This window comes from Marmota flaviventris, chromosome 4, assembly GCF_047511675.1.
Source record: "Marmota flaviventris isolate mMarFla1 chromosome 4, mMarFla1.hap1, whole genome shotgun sequence".
Taxonomy (NCBI): Eukaryota; Metazoa; Chordata; class Mammalia; order Rodentia; family Sciuridae; genus Marmota; species Marmota flaviventris.
In genome coordinates, this window is record NC_092501.1 from 130,896,933 (window position 1) to 130,915,301 (window position 18,369).

At 45.4% G+C, this 18,369-nt stretch overlaps 1 protein-coding gene across 1 annotated transcript in view; it reads left to right on the forward strand.

Annotated features, from left to right (window-relative positions):
• The window catches only part of Fam124a (family with sequence similarity 124 member A), a 54,386-nt gene extending 44,773 nt beyond the window's left edge, over window positions 1-9,613 (forward strand). The window contains exon 4 of the mRNA XM_027928723.2: window positions 8,724-9,613. Coding sequence (XP_027784524.1) covers window positions 8,724-9,530 — 807 coding nt within the window. The 3' untranslated portion in view covers window positions 9,531-9,613. The remainder of the gene's footprint in view (window positions 1-8,723) is intronic.
• Window positions 9,614-18,369: the final 8,756 nt, after the last annotated feature.

Below are 18,369 nucleotides of genomic sequence, written 5' to 3' on the forward strand. Positions count from 1 at the left end.
CACACAGCAGTTGAACCCAGGATCAGCCACCTCTTCCTCATTTCATCAGATGGTGGAATGAAGCTCATTCTCTGTAAAAATGGACCAGCCAACCTAGACCTAAGAATACCAAGCACAGTCGAGGGGAGGAGCGCTTTGCTGAGCCCAGGAGAAAGAAGTGCAATTCAGCATCACACTTCTGGGATTGCTGTGCTCCCCGAAGCCCAGCCTTCTCCATGGCTGGCTTTGAGAGCACCTGCCCTGGCAAGAGATTAAGGGAGTCCCCTCAAGAAGATCTGGCAGGCTAGTGGCTACCATATGTGCAGATACTGAACACTTGCCTAGAGTTCTCTCAATTGCACTTGAAGAAATAAGTCTCAGGAGTAAGGGTAGAAACTTTTTTATCCCCCAGAGGAAGTTTCATAGAACTACTTGGTTTTTAAAACTCTGTTTATGTATCCATTTATAAAAATAAAATTTAAAAAAATAATAGGAGGCATTCCCATAGAACTTTGACCCCTGAGCTTATGCAAGGGCATCATGTCTCCGTAACCCAAAAGGTTAGCAGTGATTCCCATTCTGGGGAGTCTTCACCTTTCTCCCTCCTGGGGACACATCTGGAGGCACTTTTTTGGTTCTTCTCCCTCCACAGCGAAGAACTCTCTAGCCTACCATGTCAGTTGTGCTGGGCCAGAGAAACCTTGGGTTAAACTGAATCTCTGAGATTCCAACCAAGCTCCCAGATAGATATTTGTGTAAGTTTTTCAACTTTAAAAAAAAAAATCCTTTGGCCCGGAATATGGTAATTAGCTGAAGTTCAATCCCACAAACTAGCATTATGCCCTCACTGAAATAGCAACCAAAAATGAAGAAGACCTTATCTAGAATATTCACACCCAAAATACCCTTTATTTTTTAAAATATTTTTAGTTGTAGATGGACACAGTATCTTTCTTTATTTCTTTACGTGGTGTTTGAACCCAGTGCCTTACACATGCTAGGCAGGCACTCTACCACTGAGCCACAGCCACAGCCCCTTTCTCTTGATTATTGTTCAGAAAAAGAATGAGATTTTGACCTGAGTTATTACTTATCATTTCAGGCAGCTGTTTCTAGAATCTGGTCATTGAACTGTGTCAAAGAATATTTCTTTTGAAATTTCTTAAAATCAATAATATTAATGAAATTCTCATGATCTTTTGTTTATATAAAAATCGGCGCTGTCTAGCCCTGTGTGTTATAGCCAGTGGGCAGCGTTAGTCACAAATCATAGTGACAAAATGCAAAGGAAAATGCAGACCTCACACAAAGAAAAAGACTTACATCTGGGCACGTTTTTTTCTCAAATCTTCTCTTTCTGTTTGACAGATTCTGTCATTAGATCTGTTGGCTGCAGACGCCATGCTCAGACACGACCTTGATTTTCTCTGTTGTTCCTCTTCAATGGGAAGCTTTTTACTATACTGTGTATCAGATCGATAGCCTGGTTGGCTCCTCGCTCTTCTAAGTGCCCAGTCTCTTTCTACTTAGTATCTCCTGTGAACTTGCCACACATTTTCCTTAAGAGCCATGCCTGATATTAAACAAAGTGGGTCCTGAGCACCCCTCAGGTATTTCTTAACTAGAAAATTTTATCTTTATTATTAGATATTGATATAGTTCATAATACCACAGTGTTCAGGACGTTTTTTTCCTATCGAAATCAAAACCTGTGGTGCTTATGATTTATGATATGTATGTATACATTTACACTTTACACCTTAAAATTCCCTTGATAACAAGCACCTTTAGAAGCCATATTTTTAGAAGCCATATATTTTATTATAATTTGTCTTTTATGTGATCTTTAATTCATTTGGAAGGAATTTATTCAGTACCTGTTATGCGTAAATATGAATATTTATTTGTTTTAACACATTTAATTGCAGGTACCAGAGGTCAATTAACCCAGCTTCTAAAACCCTCAGAACACTAAATGGTTTTTGTTTTAAATTTATTTTTAGTTGTAGATGGACACAATACCTTTATGTAATTTATTTTTTTTGAATATGGTGTTGAGGTTTGGATCCAGTGCCTCACTCGTGCTAGGCAAGTGCTCTCCACTAAGCTACAGCCCCTGCCCTAAATGAAGTTCTCACAATTAATCCAGTTCCTCCAAATCCATAAATGTACATTTCTGGAAAATGTCGTATTTATTTATTGCAGGTGATTTGTAAGCTCAGATTTAAAAGAGAATGAGAGAGACTTAAAAAATAATGGCTTAAAAAATAGCTGTATATTTCTCTCTCCTCCACATGAGTCCAGAGACCTCAGGGATCCGGGCACTTTTCCCCTTGGTCCTTCATCCTTAGCCCAGGTGGGCTACTAGATGGTGTAGCAAGAGTTCTTAAAACAGCTCAACAAGTGCCAACCTTGAAAGGAAGAAAAGGCAAATTACTTCATTAAGTTCACCAAAAGAAACCAATAAGAGAAGAAAAAGGTAAGCTACAGACTGGACGATTGTATTTGCATTGCACATAGTTAAGAGGTATTGAATTCAGAATATGTATAAAGAGCAGGTACTTCTCCAAAGAGGATATCCAGATGGCCAAGAAACATAGAAAGATGCTCCTTGTCATCAGTCACTAGGGAAATGCAAATTAAATTAAGACCATGATTAAAAAAAAATTACCTACCAGAATGGCTAAAATTAGAAAGACTGACAATACCAAATCTTGAGAGTGTGAAACAACTGAAATGCTTACCAGTTCTGGGCAGAATTATACGTTGATATCATTGGTTTGGAAGTGGCGTTTTTTGTTTGTTTTGGTAGTGCTGGGGATTGAACCCAGTGGTGCTCTACCACTGACCTACATCCCCAACCCTTTTTATTTTTTTTAATTTGAGGCAAGATCTCACCAAGTTGCAGAGTCTGGCCTCAAATGGGCAATCCTCCTGTCTCGGCCTCCCAAATTGCTGAGATTGCAAGTGCAAACCATCATACCTGGCCTGGAAGTATTTGAAAGCATCTATCTATTAAAGCTAAAAGTATGCTCACTCTATGTCTAGAAGTTCTACTTTTTGGTATGCCCTCAAGAGGAAGAAGTGCATATTTACTCTCCAAAAGAGGGGGTGTGGCCAAATAAAACTCCACAATATCACTTTGCACTTTGTCTCAGAAGATGGGCAGATGTTCTCTGAGAAGACCGACATTGGGATCACCATAAAAAAGTCACAGAGATATAAATGAACCTGATGTGTTTGGAAATGACGTAGTTACCTATGGCCAAAGCACGTAGGTAGGATTCCAGAAAGACCCAGGCTGAAGAGGTAGGGCAGGTCTAGGCGATCCTACCAAGGAGTGAGTTCTGCAGAGAGGCTGGATTTTAGAAAGATCACTTAGAGAGCTGCAGTGTGAAACAAGAGAGGCTCTGGGACTCTTGGCAGAAAGCCGGTTGGGGTGGGTAAATACCACTCTGCTGCCATCTTACCAATTGTGGAGAATACTTTTCTTATGCCCTAAATTATGCCACCTGCCATTCTAGGACAAGTGGAATTGGCATGTTGCTCTAACTGATGGTACTGTGGAAAGCCTCCCATTTCCATAATGGCAACGGTGGCAAGGCAGAGGACAGTCCAGCCACAATTGCCAAGAATCCCTGGACAATCTTCATATCTCCTATTTAAAACCATCACTGATTTTACAAAATGTGTACAGGTTCTGTTCCCTGAAGTTTACCTTAAAGGAAAACCTCTAATCCTCCTCCTCTCTTTCTGCTGATCATTCAAAACAACCACAAAGGCTTCTTTCTTGGACAGTTTGTCCTCAGCAAAGTGAACGGAGAAGCGAAATATGATGCTTTTCTTTAAAGCAAAAAATCTGATTTCTCATGTGAACCCATTGACCAAATTCCTAGAGATGGCCCCTGATTGTTATCATTCCTTTGGGTTAAAGGTCCGTTGCTGGCTCATTAGACATCAGACAGTGCCATCAGTCATATTTCTGCCAAGGACAGAACAGGAAATGGCCTTAGAAAGAGGAGGGGTGAGGCAGAAGGAGAACTCCTTGACCTTGAACAAGCCATGAGACACTGCCAGGGTTCCTGGAGGAGAGGCAGAATCACCTTTACCAGGAATATGAGAAGAAATGATTCTACCCATGTGCCAAGGAATGAGCCTCTTGACATCAGGACCCTTAAGAAAGATGCTTTGGCTAAGTGGGCCCCTGCAGACCCCATCACATCCCCAGCCTCAGACTACCGGTGCTCAAAGTTGCAGAGAAAGTTCAAGGACCTACACTGAATCTCAATTTTCTAGTGATGTAAGGAACATAATCAGATCATCCTGGCTGGTTGCCCTAAGCAGATTAATTTATGTAATGCTATCCTTTTGTTTTGAGAAAGTTCCTTAAATAGCAATGAAGACAACTTCTGGCTTCCAGTGAGGCGGCTAGGCCAACATCACAGCCATGGCCATTGCCCTTGGGAGGAGCTCAGGAGGGCAGTCCCTGGAAGCCATGTTGTCACCACGAGGGGGCCCAAGGAGGTCTCTCCAGAGGCAGAGAAGCCCTATACTCAGAACTGCAGGTTCTTAAACATGTCACAGAAATAAATTTAAGGACATGTCCTATTTTAGCAAAGAGAGAATGCTTCATTAGACAGCAAGAGGTAACGATAAGTGTTCTTGGAGCACAATGCCGGCTATCTCAAGAGCAGGACACGCAGCCAGGCTTGAAGTCTGAGTGTTTATTAGGGTACATAATTAGCTGGAATATGACTGATCCACAGGGGCTGGGCTTTCCTGGGGATTGGGAAATATTAAGCAAGATGGCATTTCCCCATTAGGGGGTCTGGTCTGGCATGTAGGTGGCAGGTCCCAACGTCTCTGGCCATCCGGTAGTGGTCTCTTGGTTGTGGATCTGGTGACTGAGCCAGAGGATCATGGTCCAATCGACTGTTAGCCCCTAGCTTCACTAGGTTAATAGTCTCTTTCTATCCCTTTGGGATCCTTTGTCCAGTTCATGAATTGTACACAAGCCTCCATTCCATGTTCCAACTGGGGCATTTCTCCTTTACAAACTCAGTGTTCTCTCCATATTCCTAAATACCTCTCAGTGTGAGGAGGACACAGGTTCTTGTTTCACTGTGGAAGGGTCCACTGGGGGAGAGTCTCTGGAAACATCTGCTGTGATTCATTCTCAGCCTCTAGTGTCTCAGCTGAAGCAAACAAGAGGCAGGAATCAAAGCCACTGCCAGGAGATGGCATCTAAAGAAGCCCCATCCTTCCCACACGCCAGTTATCTTGAGGTCAGAGAAGACCACATTGGCAGACATTGACACCCCGCTGCCACTGGACAGAGCCAGGGAATACCCCCCGGTCAGCTCCAGGCAAATCCAGCAGGTGCATCATCCCTGGACCTAGATGGGGGTGGGGGAGGGAGGCTCCGAGTCTCCCTCCCTATAGCTGCTGCCCCAGAATGCCCACCATTATCCACAGCATGGCGCCAGCCCCAAATCCCACCCACCCAGCAGGCACCTTCACTGTACATGTGGGCATTCCCCAGTGACAAAGACCAGGGGCCACCTCTCTTCCAAGCAGTAGAATATAGGTTCCTATGGACACCTGTCTCCATCATGCAGTAAAAAAACAGACAGAGGACAGATGGGTTTCTGTTAAATGATCATAATTAGGACAAATATCACAGGTATTTGTCCTCTGCCAGTCTTGCCTAATTTTTAAGCCACTGTGCTTGGCAGTGGAAAGATTTATGAGCTGATATCATGGCCATGCTGCCCTCCTGAGCTCATCCCTTGGAGGAGCTCAGGAGGGCAGCCCCCAAGAGCTGGAAGTCACGTTGTCACCAGGAAGGGACCTGGAGAGGTCTCTCCAGAGGCACAGCTTTCAGGGTCTTGAACATGTCAAAGCAAAGAATTTAAGGTCATGCCAGGTTTTAGCAAAGAGAGAAACAGCATTATTAGACAACAAAAGGTAAAGGTTCCCTAGCATGGGAAACTTGACCTTTTAGGTTTCAAGAAGCAATACCCAGAGAGGCTTTCTTTTTCATGAAAGATTCAGACTGCTAGCATCCTCACCAAGAGCATGATCTCTAATAAGACTAAAGATGGAAGTCACAAGATAGCGCATATTTATGGATTAGAAAATGACACTGGAAGCCCAGGAGAATTGATCTTTGGGAAAAATAAAATAGACATTTTAGTTAATAAACATTGCTCCCTCCTTTGCCTCAGAAGCCGCCTCTATCCCCAAGGACTTCCTTCTCTCCACAACTTCACCCTTTATTTTCTCTTATTCAGCCAGACTCAATGATGGAGGTAATTGGTTTGTCTCTCTAATAGTTACCCAGATGTGACCTCCTGGGGCTGCTTCTGGGGCTTCTGGGGCTGCTTCTTACTTACCCTGTTACAAAGAAGCGACTCTCCATTTTATGAAAAGCGGTGTGTATGTGTCCTGTTATGTGCCCACCACTGGGCAAAGTGTGTGCTGAGCAGGGTCTCCCTTGCAGAGCCCAGAGCCTTGCAGAGAAGACAGAGCATTAAAGGGAGCAGGACAGTACCATCCCAGGGCTGGATTGGGAGTCTCAGGGACAATGGAGCACAAAGTGACCAGCTCTGGTCATACCCTAGCAGGACCCATCTCTGCCCAAACCTTCCCATCACTTATTCAGTGAGGCTCCCAGGCCCAGAAAGTCTGGAACTGCTCCAAATTGAAGTTACATGGTGACCATGCCTGTGGGGTGAGAAGACACACACCTTGCCTAGTACTTGCCCTCAAAGCGTTTTGCGTCATCTTATTTAAGGATCCATAATTCACACTATCAGAAATCTTAATTCCCTTTGTGTTTTACCTCTTAAACTGCCCTTAGTAGAACGACTTGGGAATTTCAATATGCCAAGCAGAGCCTGAAAGGAGGGGTGAATATCACCAAGATATGGGGACCAAAACACAAAAATACAAACAATGCAGAGACTGAGGATTGCAGAGAGGATCAGGAGAGCCAGGCAGAGAATTCATAGCACTTACTGAACATCTGATTCCACAATGGAGAAGAACCTTATGCAAACAACTGCAAATGTGGCTTTTTTGTCTAAGAAACCAAAGACGTCTGCATGCCTTCTAAGCAGTACTCCTGTTTCCACTAGTATCTCTATCCAGCCCATTCTCCTCCACCCAGCTGTGTGCCACCATCTTGCTATAAAGCCTTGAGGATTTGAAGTGCAGGTTTCTTGTATTTGCCTGTGATTCAGGATCCATATGGTTCAAGAGTCATGACTGGCTCCTCTTGCTTCTCTGGAGTCCCCTCTTGCTCTGGCTCATGCCCCCAACCCCTGATCAGTGCTTCTAGGCCTAAGCACCCTTCAAGTACTGTACACACCGCTTTTCATGGACTCTAACCAGACCAAACTGTTGCTGCCTCAACAGGCCCCTCATTTACCTGCCAACCCCCAGCCTCAGCTGCGTTGGCTTCTCTCTCCGGTACGCACCTTCTCTACTCATGCTATGCTTTAGAAACACAGCTGCCCACCTTTGAAGGCTCACCTGCAAGGCCACCTCTGCTGGGTGGGTTTGGTCTCCCTCTCAGTGCCCCCATGGTATCTGCCATCACATTTCTGTAGTCTCAACTATGTCTCTTTGTCTTTGACCCTTCCAATGAAGTAACATTTCATGTGGTCAAAAATAGAATGTTTCTCATTGTATTTTCTCCTCCTTTACCTGTAGCAGAGCTAAATTTCCTCCATGAGAAAACCAGGTTCCTGTGAAGGCCGTGATCTCAATCTACTGAATATTCACTAGAAGGAAATAGCCCTTCTAGAAAACTGCAGTCAGAACACTTTTGTTACTTCAGGGATTCATAAATCAGATGGTTCTATACTAAATAAAGCCAGACCTTCTGTCCTCCAACCCATTATTTAATTGGAATCTGCATCATGAGGTTGGCTGTAGGCTTGGACACAGACCAGAAGGGGAATTTCAGGGAAGCAGAGCAGGTGGAAATGGGCCCTGGAAGAGAGGTGCCCAGTTCTGTGCAGCAAAAGCAAGTTCCTATAAGCTGCAGTGGAGGCAGGGGGAGGGGTATACGCCATAGGAGGGAGGGGTGAGGTATTCGCCCAACTGAACATCCTCAGGATTCATCAGCAGTTAGCAGTTCTCCTAACTTGTACCTAGGTTCTTGAAGAAAAAATATAGGGAGGAATTATTTATTTCCTAACAGCTAGTAAATAAATGTAATCTATCTCCTGGTAGCACCTCACTCATGGCAGAGTGACTGTCCTGAACCATGAGCCACCCCTCCCATTGTGTCCTGGAATCCAGTCCCATGTCAGTGTGCACATCCCATCCTGATCACTTCCAGATGCTGTCTACAGGGCAGCACGTGATGATGCTTTGGTCAGAGAGAAGCATGAGCCCTGCACACACTCTTTCTGCATTTCGTCGTAATTCTTATCTCCATTCCCATGTACCGCCTGGCCCTTATTCTTTTTGCTAGTTTGTTGGGCACTTCACATGAGTCCTTTAAGGGGTATTATTTCCTATTTTGAAGAGGACTAGCTGCATCTATTGCCTAAGGCTCCTCCGAGCTCTGCTGCCTTAGTCTTTGCTTCCAAATCTGGAGAACAAAAGTTCTGGCAATTCTGTATTGCAGAGACATCGCTGGAAGTTTCCAATGATTAGACATTGTGTTTCATGCTGCATTTCACAGCGCATCCCTGTCTTGACTAACAAGGTGTGCTCTCTGACCCCCACAGGCACACAGGGTGTACAAGAAGTTCCCCAAACCCAGCAGAGCACACTGCTCCTCCGAGAAGAAAGCTCACTCCACTCCTTCACCAAGCGCCACTGTACCAAGCCATACATCAAGTGGCAGCCAACCGTCCCTGCACAATGACCGTTTCCTGGGGCCTGGCCAGACAGGCCTGCCTAGTGGGCACCAGCAAGAATTTGCCAGGCAAACCAGCAGCACCCCCAGCGCCCCCTGGTCTTTCCAGAGAAGCAAATCCTTGTTTTGTTTGCCCACCGGAGGCCCCTCCCCAGCTTCCTCAGCTGAACCACAGTGGTTTTCAAACACAGATCCGCCAGAACACAGGGTATCGAACTGTAGGCATAGCCACCTCCTCTCCATCGATGACTTAGAGGGTGCCCAGGAGACAGATGTGGACACAGGCCTGCGACTCTCTTCCTCTGACCTGTCTGTGGTCTCTGCGTATTCTGCACCCAGTAGATTCTGCAGCACTGCAGAAACCTCCCTCCCCTCTGAAAAATGCAGCAGCCGTTGGTCAACATGGAAGGGGCCCCGAGAAGGACCGCTGCCTGCTGTCAGCAGGGTGACCACAGAGGCCTCCTGGGCTTCCCTCCCTTTCTTTACCAAAAGGTCTGCCAGATGCTCAGTGAAAACTGTCTCTGCTCCCTCGGCTTCTAGTGCCTCCTCACTCACAGAGCCATCCCCAAAGGCCTCTTGTGATGCTCCCAAAGCCACACAGACTGGCCAAGATGCGTTACCACCCCCAGAGTTGGCTGGTCCTAGGGATAACGACATGGAGGAGTTCTATATCTGAACGTTTCTTGTTTTCCAAATACAAATGCCGACACCAAGACTCAGGTCCCCCCCCACCCCTCTGCTCTCTGTATACACCAGTGTTTCAGGCCTGCACCCCAGGTCAGCCTGGGGCTTCATTATCCATCTCAGGGGGATCATTAGCACATTTGCCGTGCCACTTGTTTATAGCCGAGAGGTGGTACATTTCTAGGGACTCAGTGAGAAAATAGAGACATTTTTATGCAAATAAATTCTCAACCAACTTCAGTCATAAAATATATTTTTTGATTACTCAGTTTGATACGTGGTTTAGTGCCCTTATACAATTTAAATGCTTCATATAATTATTTGAAATGAAAGGAAAACCTAGTCAGCCAGAGTCGATCTGGCAATTTTTCATGCTGTGAAAGAAAAACAATTAAAGCCAAAATGTTGAATGTGGGAAAGATACTAAGGACTTGCATGAAAGATCATTTCACAGTAAGAGAATGCACACCTTATTGGGTTCTCCAGTTATTTACACTGCCAGGGAACAGTGGCCCTGATTATTTTGGACAAGTCAACTTAATAAGACAGCTATCAACATCTATCAGACTGCAGAACGCCTCACTTTGAAGTCACGCAACAGCTGAAAATCTGGATTTATGCAAAAGTAGCTAATGCGTTTTGTTAGAATTTAGCATGATTAATGGACTCTTGGTGCATTTAAAATGTGATTTGTGTTCCAAAAACCTAGATTCCTGTATACCTTTTCAACAGCACATTCACAGTAATGAATGAGGGGCCACAGAAGACAACACTCTGGGTGGATTTGGATCATTGAGGAGGACTTGTTCCTTAACTTTAAAGAATAAGAGGATATTAGGTATAATGGGCTTACTAGTCTTCTACTTAAAAAGCACAATCTAAGGGCTACATATATGTCTTTATATAAATAACAGGAGCCACACTTTATACTGCTTTCTCCAATAAGCACTTGTGGCCACACATTCTATGTTTTTCATTTTAAACTAGTTTGGAACACTTTAGCTGGCAGTTTGATTGCACGGATGCACAAAATGCCCCTCTCCCTCAAATGGGAAACTATACAAAACGTTGTCCTGAACAAACACTGGTGCACCGCTAGCCTTTGGTAAGTGCAGGAGACCCTTAATTAAAGCTGGCGCTGTCGCCTGACCTTGGCTTTTCCTGTCCGATGTGTGCTCCTGTCACAGTGTGAATGGTATTTAAATCCCCCTGTGAGGGTATGTTTACAGTTCCAAACCTCAGCAATGCCAAGTGCCGGCATCCTGGGCCATGCCAAGCTGTCCCTGGATGCTGTTTATCTTTGGGGAAGAAGAACATGGATCTGCATTGTTCACTTCCCAGCCGGGTGCTCCTTGCCTAAATTACTCATGGCACCGATTTCATCTCCCTGGAAGTACCCAGATACCATTCGGATACAGCCTCAGAATCCTTCCCAATACCGGCTTCCAGGCAGCCATTACCAGCCATCAGACCGAGTCACAGCCTCAGGCCTGCCGTCCTCGTAACAAGAGCCTTAGATCCTGCCTCAGACATCCTGGACTTCCCAGGTCTCCGACTTGTAATATTCTACTCCAGTGTAAATAACAAAAATGTAGTCTCTTTGAATTGTGGACCAAGAATAAGCAAACTTTTCTGATAAAGGGCTAGATCGTAAATATTTTAAACTTTGTCAGATTTTAAACTTCTCAGTCTCTGTTGCACCTGCTGCCATTGTAACATAAAAAATAAAATGTAAATGAACTTGAGTGGCTGAGTTGCAATAAAACTTTATTTACATCCCAGTGGCTCAGGAGGCTAAGGCAAGAGGATCACAAGTTCAAAGCCAGCTGCGGCAACTTAGCAAGGCCCTAAGCAACTCAGGGAGACCCTGTCTCTAAATAAAACACAAAGAAAGGGCTGGGGATGTGGCTCAATGGTTAAGCCCCTCTGGGTTCAATCCCTAGAACCAAACAACAACAACAAAAAAAACCCTTTATTTACAAGGATAGGTGATAGGCCAGATTTGACTCAACGGTGGTAGCTGGCCAACCCCTGCTGGCCAACCCCTGAGCTAGCCTCCTACCTACAGTTGATTGAAGATTCTAGCCACAGTCAACAGCAAGAACCTAAGTCTTCACCCACTGCTTCTGGGGGTTGTAACAGCAAGAAAATGGGCTACTCGGGTCAAGCCAATGATTACAGAACCACCGGACGTAGAACAACAGGGGCTTCTTGCTGCACAGCCAGTTTCTAGAAAACTACTCCCAGTCTACCTCCTGCCTGGAAATATGACGTGAAGTCCGTAGCTGATGGTGAAAGGTAGTACGCTAACATCAGGTGGCAGAGAAAAGATAACTTAGAGACAATGACATCACCTCCAGTGAACGGGAGAGAAGCTCCTCAGTAGCAAAAGTTAACGAGGCAAAAATAAGCAGACCAGCTGTCCAGTGATGGCTCCCATCTTCATCTTTAGTGGCTCCCCCATTTTAATACACTGGTTGTCCCACTGGGGTTACTTTAGAGCTCAACCCCATGCTATCTGGTCCCACCCTTTCTCAGTGACCCACCCTCCTCATGGTCCAGTCTACCAAACTGAGTGACCCCCAAAGATGTCCAAGACACCCTTCGCAAATGCCCCCATAACACAAGGAGAGAAGGGAAGGGAAGACAAGCCCACTACAGACTCCACGCACACATGCCTGTGCTGTACTCGGGAAGTGGCAGTCACTCTGAAGAGTGAAAGGCACATGTTTAAAAAAAATGGAAGACTGTGGCTTCCATTTCTGGCTGTACCACCGGCATTTTCCCCATCCAAGAGCACTCCTGACGGCACTGGATCCTTACTCTTAGAGTACTATCCCTGTAATAGAGGCTGGCATACTATAGATGTGCAGTAAATGTGTTCAATTAAAAAACATTGAGGTTGTCTAATAAGTTATTTCTGTCCTAAACAAGGCTCTGTAATGTAGAAAGTCTCCATTTCAGCCCTAGCTTTATGCCGCTTGCTGGAACCCAATCTCTTCTTGGCCTTGTACTTCTCCCCAGCGTACCCAGGAAATCCAGGTTGGTAAGTGCCCTGGTCAAGTTCACATCCCATCCTTCATTTGCCTCTTTTCCAAGTTACTTCTCAGGGTCCCACCTAAGCCTACACTAAGCGCCACCCAGTATCTTCTCTAAAGGTCAAATGTTTTTCATATGTCCCCAACCAACCCGAGGAACCCTACAAAAATCATTTTGGATCACCTTGATTGGTTAAAATGAGCATCAGAGGGGGGCTAGTGATGTGGCTCAGTGGCAGAGTGCTTGCCTGGAATGAGTGAGGCCCTAAGTCTGATCCTTGGTACCACAAAAACACACATACACACACACACACACACACACACATCAGAGGGACCCATGGGAGCAAGGGATGAGCCTTTGAGAAAGTAGAAGTGACATTTGGCAGAGCAAATTGGATCTAGTGTTGGTGCCCCTTGAGCACCTAGGCCCCAAAGTAGGGATGTCCAGTGAAGTTTTGGACTACACTGTCTGACATGTCCCCAGAAAAACCAGGGGACCAGTTGGGAAAACTCTTGAACACGTGTTTGCCTTTAGCCCTAAGAAATCAGGAGAAATGCAGAGATCTTCCTATCCCCCAACTTTCTGTAGATGCACAGATTCTCCAATCTGTCCAAGTAGACTCAGAATTTCTGAAGAGAGTTCTTAAGGAAAAATAAAGCTGACCATGGTGGGTGGGCTGGGGATGTAGCTCAGTGGAAGAGTGCTGGTCTAGCATGCATGAGGCCTGGGTTTGACCCCAGAACCACAAAAAAAGAAAACAATAAATAAAGGTTGTATATCTCGCACAACCTCAGAGCAGAATTGACACCCAGTCTGGCCAGTGGACCCAAGTCTGGATCTCAAGAGAGCAGTGGGAATAGCTGAACACTGGGTGACCTTCTTCTCTGTCCTGGGCCACAATGCTCCATGGGCCTGGTTTGGACAGACACATACACAGTCACCCCCTCCCTGCCTCATTTGTTAGGTTCCACTTCTCTAGCCTCAGGAAATGCAATTGTTCAGATCCTTCAAAGTCTTGAAAAAACAGCATGAGAAGTCCACATGGGAAAAAGGAAGAAAAAAAAAGGATTTTTCAAGGGAAACACATTTTATCACACTTAACTATTACATAATGAATTTGTTAGGGATCAAGAACCTAAGTGTAAAGATGATATGTATTTTTCCAACTTTTACCAAAGGTTTTTGCTAACTTGGGGCATAGAGGTCTAGTTATGAAGTGACTATTTAAATGACAGTTTTTCTGAATGAATAACAGAGACAAATATAAATGGTGGTGTCTGCACACTGCCTCTTCTTAACACTTAATTTCTATTTTAGAGGTGTTGATAATTACGGTCCACTATTACAGTCATATGTTCATTTGAATATTTGACGAAGGTGAAAAGTCTCCTTCCATGCCCCATGAACCTTCCCTGAACTCTCCACTTGGGATGAAGTTCTCCCCTCCAGGTGCCTGGGACGGGGTTGAGAAATGGAGCGGCTTCACAGCCCCTGACGGCCCTGTCCCTGGTGGGAGTGGTTCATTGGAAATATCTGTATCATTGATCTTAGAAGTTGAATGTCTGAAAGAAGCCAAACCAACTGCCTTCAGTCAGCTCTGCCAGTCCCTAGGACTAAACCCAGAGTATTCTGGACTTGGTGACACTCCAAGTGTGAGAAGCACAGTCCAAGAAAAGGTGGCCACACAGAAACACTTTTCAGGCCAAACAGTGTGGCTGAAGACGGCTGTGGGAAGACTTTGGTGCCACCTGGTGGTCACTGTGCCCAGGAGGGTCAGTGCCTGCCCCTTTTCAGTCAAGAAGATTCCCTGGGTTGAAGGGGGCAGGGAGGCATTTCACTTCCATTTATTCCACTGCATTTCATTTTCCACTGTATTTATTTCTACAAAATTTTGAGGCCATTTAAATCACAATGAAATAAGACAACATAAAGAGAAAGTTCAGGCAAAGAGTCTGAAAATATGTAACTATGTCAACCACAGAGAAAAACATAACTGCTGTCGTTGAGTGTCCTGGAAGCCAGGGCAAAAAGGGAAAGGTGAGTAGCTTTGGAGCTCACATTGACGACTAAAGACTCTCATGGCATTGTCTCAGTTCATTGTAACTTAAGTTGCCTCCATGCCGTTCCTCAGAGGAAACCAAGTTTTTTAAAGATTTCTAAAATTACCTGCTCACCAGGGAATATTCAGTCGGGATTTTCTCCATAGTGTTACTTCTGTTGTCCAGGTAGTGATTTTCCCGCTTAGAGGATGAAATCAACAACACCTCAAGGAGAGGGAACACCCATGGGCTATGATGTGCTTCCCCAGAGGTCCTCCAGCCACGCCATGGGGAGAAGAAATTTTGCCATTGGCACAACTCTGGGGAATTGGCTTTCTCCTGAGCTCTTGAAGCTGTATCTATAGAACCTGGAGAGAGAAGGCAGCTGGTGAGGCTGATGTCCCCTTGGGAAACTAGAGGCTCCTAACTGTGGTTGTGGCCTGTGTGGATGAAAGGTTCCCATCCACCAGAGCCACCACTACATCCCTGTCCACATCCTGCAGTTGCAAAGCCAACTCCAATTTCCTAAACTCCCCTTGTTAAGAGAGATTGCAAGCCCTATGGGGTCTTCAGATGCGTTATAAATCCCTTCACCCCACGCTCCACGGAGATGCCTGAAAATGGACAGGAATTTCCATTTCAGTGATAGATGTCCTACATTTCTTTATTCATTGCTCACAATAGATTTGCTTATTATCATTCATTCGATATTCAACAAGAAGTTACTGTGTCCCAATGATGTGTCGGTCAGCAAGGTAGGTGCTGGGGACACAGGAATAAACGGGAGGGACATCATTCCCATCCTTGTGGAATTAACCTCCTACTCTGATCATCATTATTTACCTATGGCTTTTAGAATCCTCCTGATAAATTTAATGGTATTAACCTCTGCTGAAATCAAAAAATGGAGTCTCAGTTTTCAGCATCGGCTGTGGCTCTCAACAAAACAGACCTGGCTTCCAATTCAAACTGTATCATTCACCATAGGAGCCAAGGGCAAGCGATCTCATTCATCTGAGCCTCAGCATCATCATCATCATCATCTATAAAATTTAGACAGTAATCCCTACCTTGGAGAGTCACTTTGAAAATGAAATGATATAATTTGTATAAAAGACCTTAGACTACCTGTACATAGTAGGTGTTTCATAAATGTTGATGTTCTTTTCCTTCTCTCAGGCTAAAGAATGCTCATACTTTTTCCAACAGGCAGGCTCAAGATTTCCCTTTCCAGACCTTTCTGGTGAAGGAGGACAGATAAGATTTTTCTTGAATCCAGTGTTCTACCATGACCTGTCAATCATCTCCAGGCAGAATTCCACCCAACGGGAAATCACGGATGTGAGGACCACCTCACCTTCCATCACACTCTCTTCCTCCATTTCAAACTACTTCCAGCAAAGCCAGACCCTGGGACATGTTACTACTCAAAGTTTCTCTTTCTCCCAATCCTCCAACTCTGAGCTTCGATTCCCTATCCACTGCCTTCTTTCTCCCTGCCCTTCCAATCCCTCAGGCCTGAGAACCCTGCTTCACCTTCTCTGAACCTCCTTCCTTCGTGCCTAATTCCCCTGGTCCTAGACTTGCCTGCCCCACCTGGCACCCAGGCTGACCATTGCCCCTCGCTCTTTCTGTGGGTCTCATCTGCCCATACATGGATCCCAAACCCTCCTTTAGGTTGCTGTTTCCATCCCATAACTTCCTGACCACACCATGCTGAGTCACTTCTGCCACCCAGCCTCTGCTGTTTTAGCTTATTGTCATTCATGTCTTATAGGCTCCAATGATCCAAACCTGTTCCGACTTCCCAAGTGCCCTCAAACCACCTGGGTTTCTCTGGTCTCGGAAGTTAACCTTGTCTCCTATTCAGCCAAGGCCAGGATTGTGTATGCCCTCCTCAGCCTCCCTCTTTTATCACAGAGGTAATGAGGTAAGAAGCAGGAGGTGACTAAAGAGTAGAACCACCTATGCCAGGGCTTTTGCCTTTGACAGGGGTTTGAAGACTGGAAATGCAACCTGGCAAAACAGAGGGAACTGACCTGGGTAGCAAGAGATTCCCCTCCTATTTCTTCTCCAAGAGTAACGTTTCACTTCCTGCAAAACCAGCCTCCTATGCTAACTCACCCCATCCCAGGGGCTCTGGAATTCTCCTAGGCCATAAGGCTCAGTAGCTGTCAGGGCCTGTGTTTATCACTTGAGCTGGTTCTGCAAAATTGCAGAGGCCCCTTGGCTTATTTGGTCAGTTTCAGAGCTTACAGCCTGGTTCCAGGATTTCCTTTATCTCCAGCTTTACCCACACTGGAAACAGTGAACAGGCTGCACCCCTGGACATCTGGCAGCAGGCTCAAGATTATGACCTACTACATGTGACCATCTCAGGGAACTCTGCTGGTCACATTCTGTTCTGGGTCTCACCCAGCCTTTGCTCTCCAGGATAAACACTGGTGATTTCCATTTGCTGTGTCCGGCCTTTCTGCTCCATCCTGCATGCCCACCTGGCCTCTCCCACACATTGGGTCGTGCTTTCTTAAGAGCTAGACCTGAGTTTGTAGCCTGCTACATACCTGTGCCCCAGAGTCAATCTACACCAAAGCATCACACACAACTGTACCCCAAAAAGCATCTCCCCTGCCCCGACCTCTTCTCCTGCTCCTGAATTCCTCCGTTCTGTTCATGATTTCTTTCTCTCCTCCTCATCCATTCAAAAAACCCAGAGTGAAGCACCAAGAGAGCCAGTAGAAAGAAACAGCTTGGGAGTCACACCAACCTGGATTTGAATCCCACCATGGAGAATTACTTGGCTGTGTGACCTTAATCAAGTTAACATTGGTTCTCAGGCTGGGTGTCCTCATTTGCAAGGGGACTGTGGGGAGGTGGAGCTGGGGTGAGTGTTTGAGGCACTTGCCTCAGGAACAAACTTTCAGAGATGCCAAATCTCCATCATCAAGATGAGTAATATTTTCAGCAGTGAGGCCCTCTTCATAAGGTCATTCTGGGGAATAAATGACATCAAGAGACCGAGCCAGGCACAGCGAGATGTCATTTCCACCTTTCAAATTAGCAGATTATTAATTTCATAATTGAAAAGTAAAGATAATAAAACTGGAGAAACCCAACCCCCTTGAGTGTTCTCAGTCTTCACATCAAATCTGCTCCTGCTTCTACTCATTCGGGTTCTGCAGGTTTTCTGGGCTTCTGTCCCTTCCTTCCCCTCCCACCCTAGATACCCAGGATGGGTAGACCAGTAGGTCAAGCAAGGGTCTTCTAATCCTTAACCTTAACAAGTTTCTTAAACTTTCTTATGTGACTCAGTGTCCTCATCTGTAAATTGAGGACATTTGAATACTTCACTTCTTTAGGTATGTGGCTTCATAGTCCAGAAACTGCCATGATGGACCACTGCCTTCGGGGACAGCAAGGACATCAGCAGGAGGACCACAAAGAGACCAGCAATGCTTACCTGCCACATAGGTAAGCATTACCCATGCTTACCTAGACTCTGGTGTAGCCCTCTTTGGGGGAGGGGATTCCCACTTCCCTAGTGACACAAAGGATAATGACTTTGAGTTAGACTTAGTTTGATTTAAAGGAAATGAAGGATATTTTACATCACTGGTTTTGTTGATGGAGAGTCATGCCTGCCATTCAGTGTCATTATGAGACATGTTCTTGCTCTCCTGTGCTATGCACATAGACTCCATGATCCCAGTATCAGTCCATCCCTGACTACCTACACACAACTGCCAATTATTT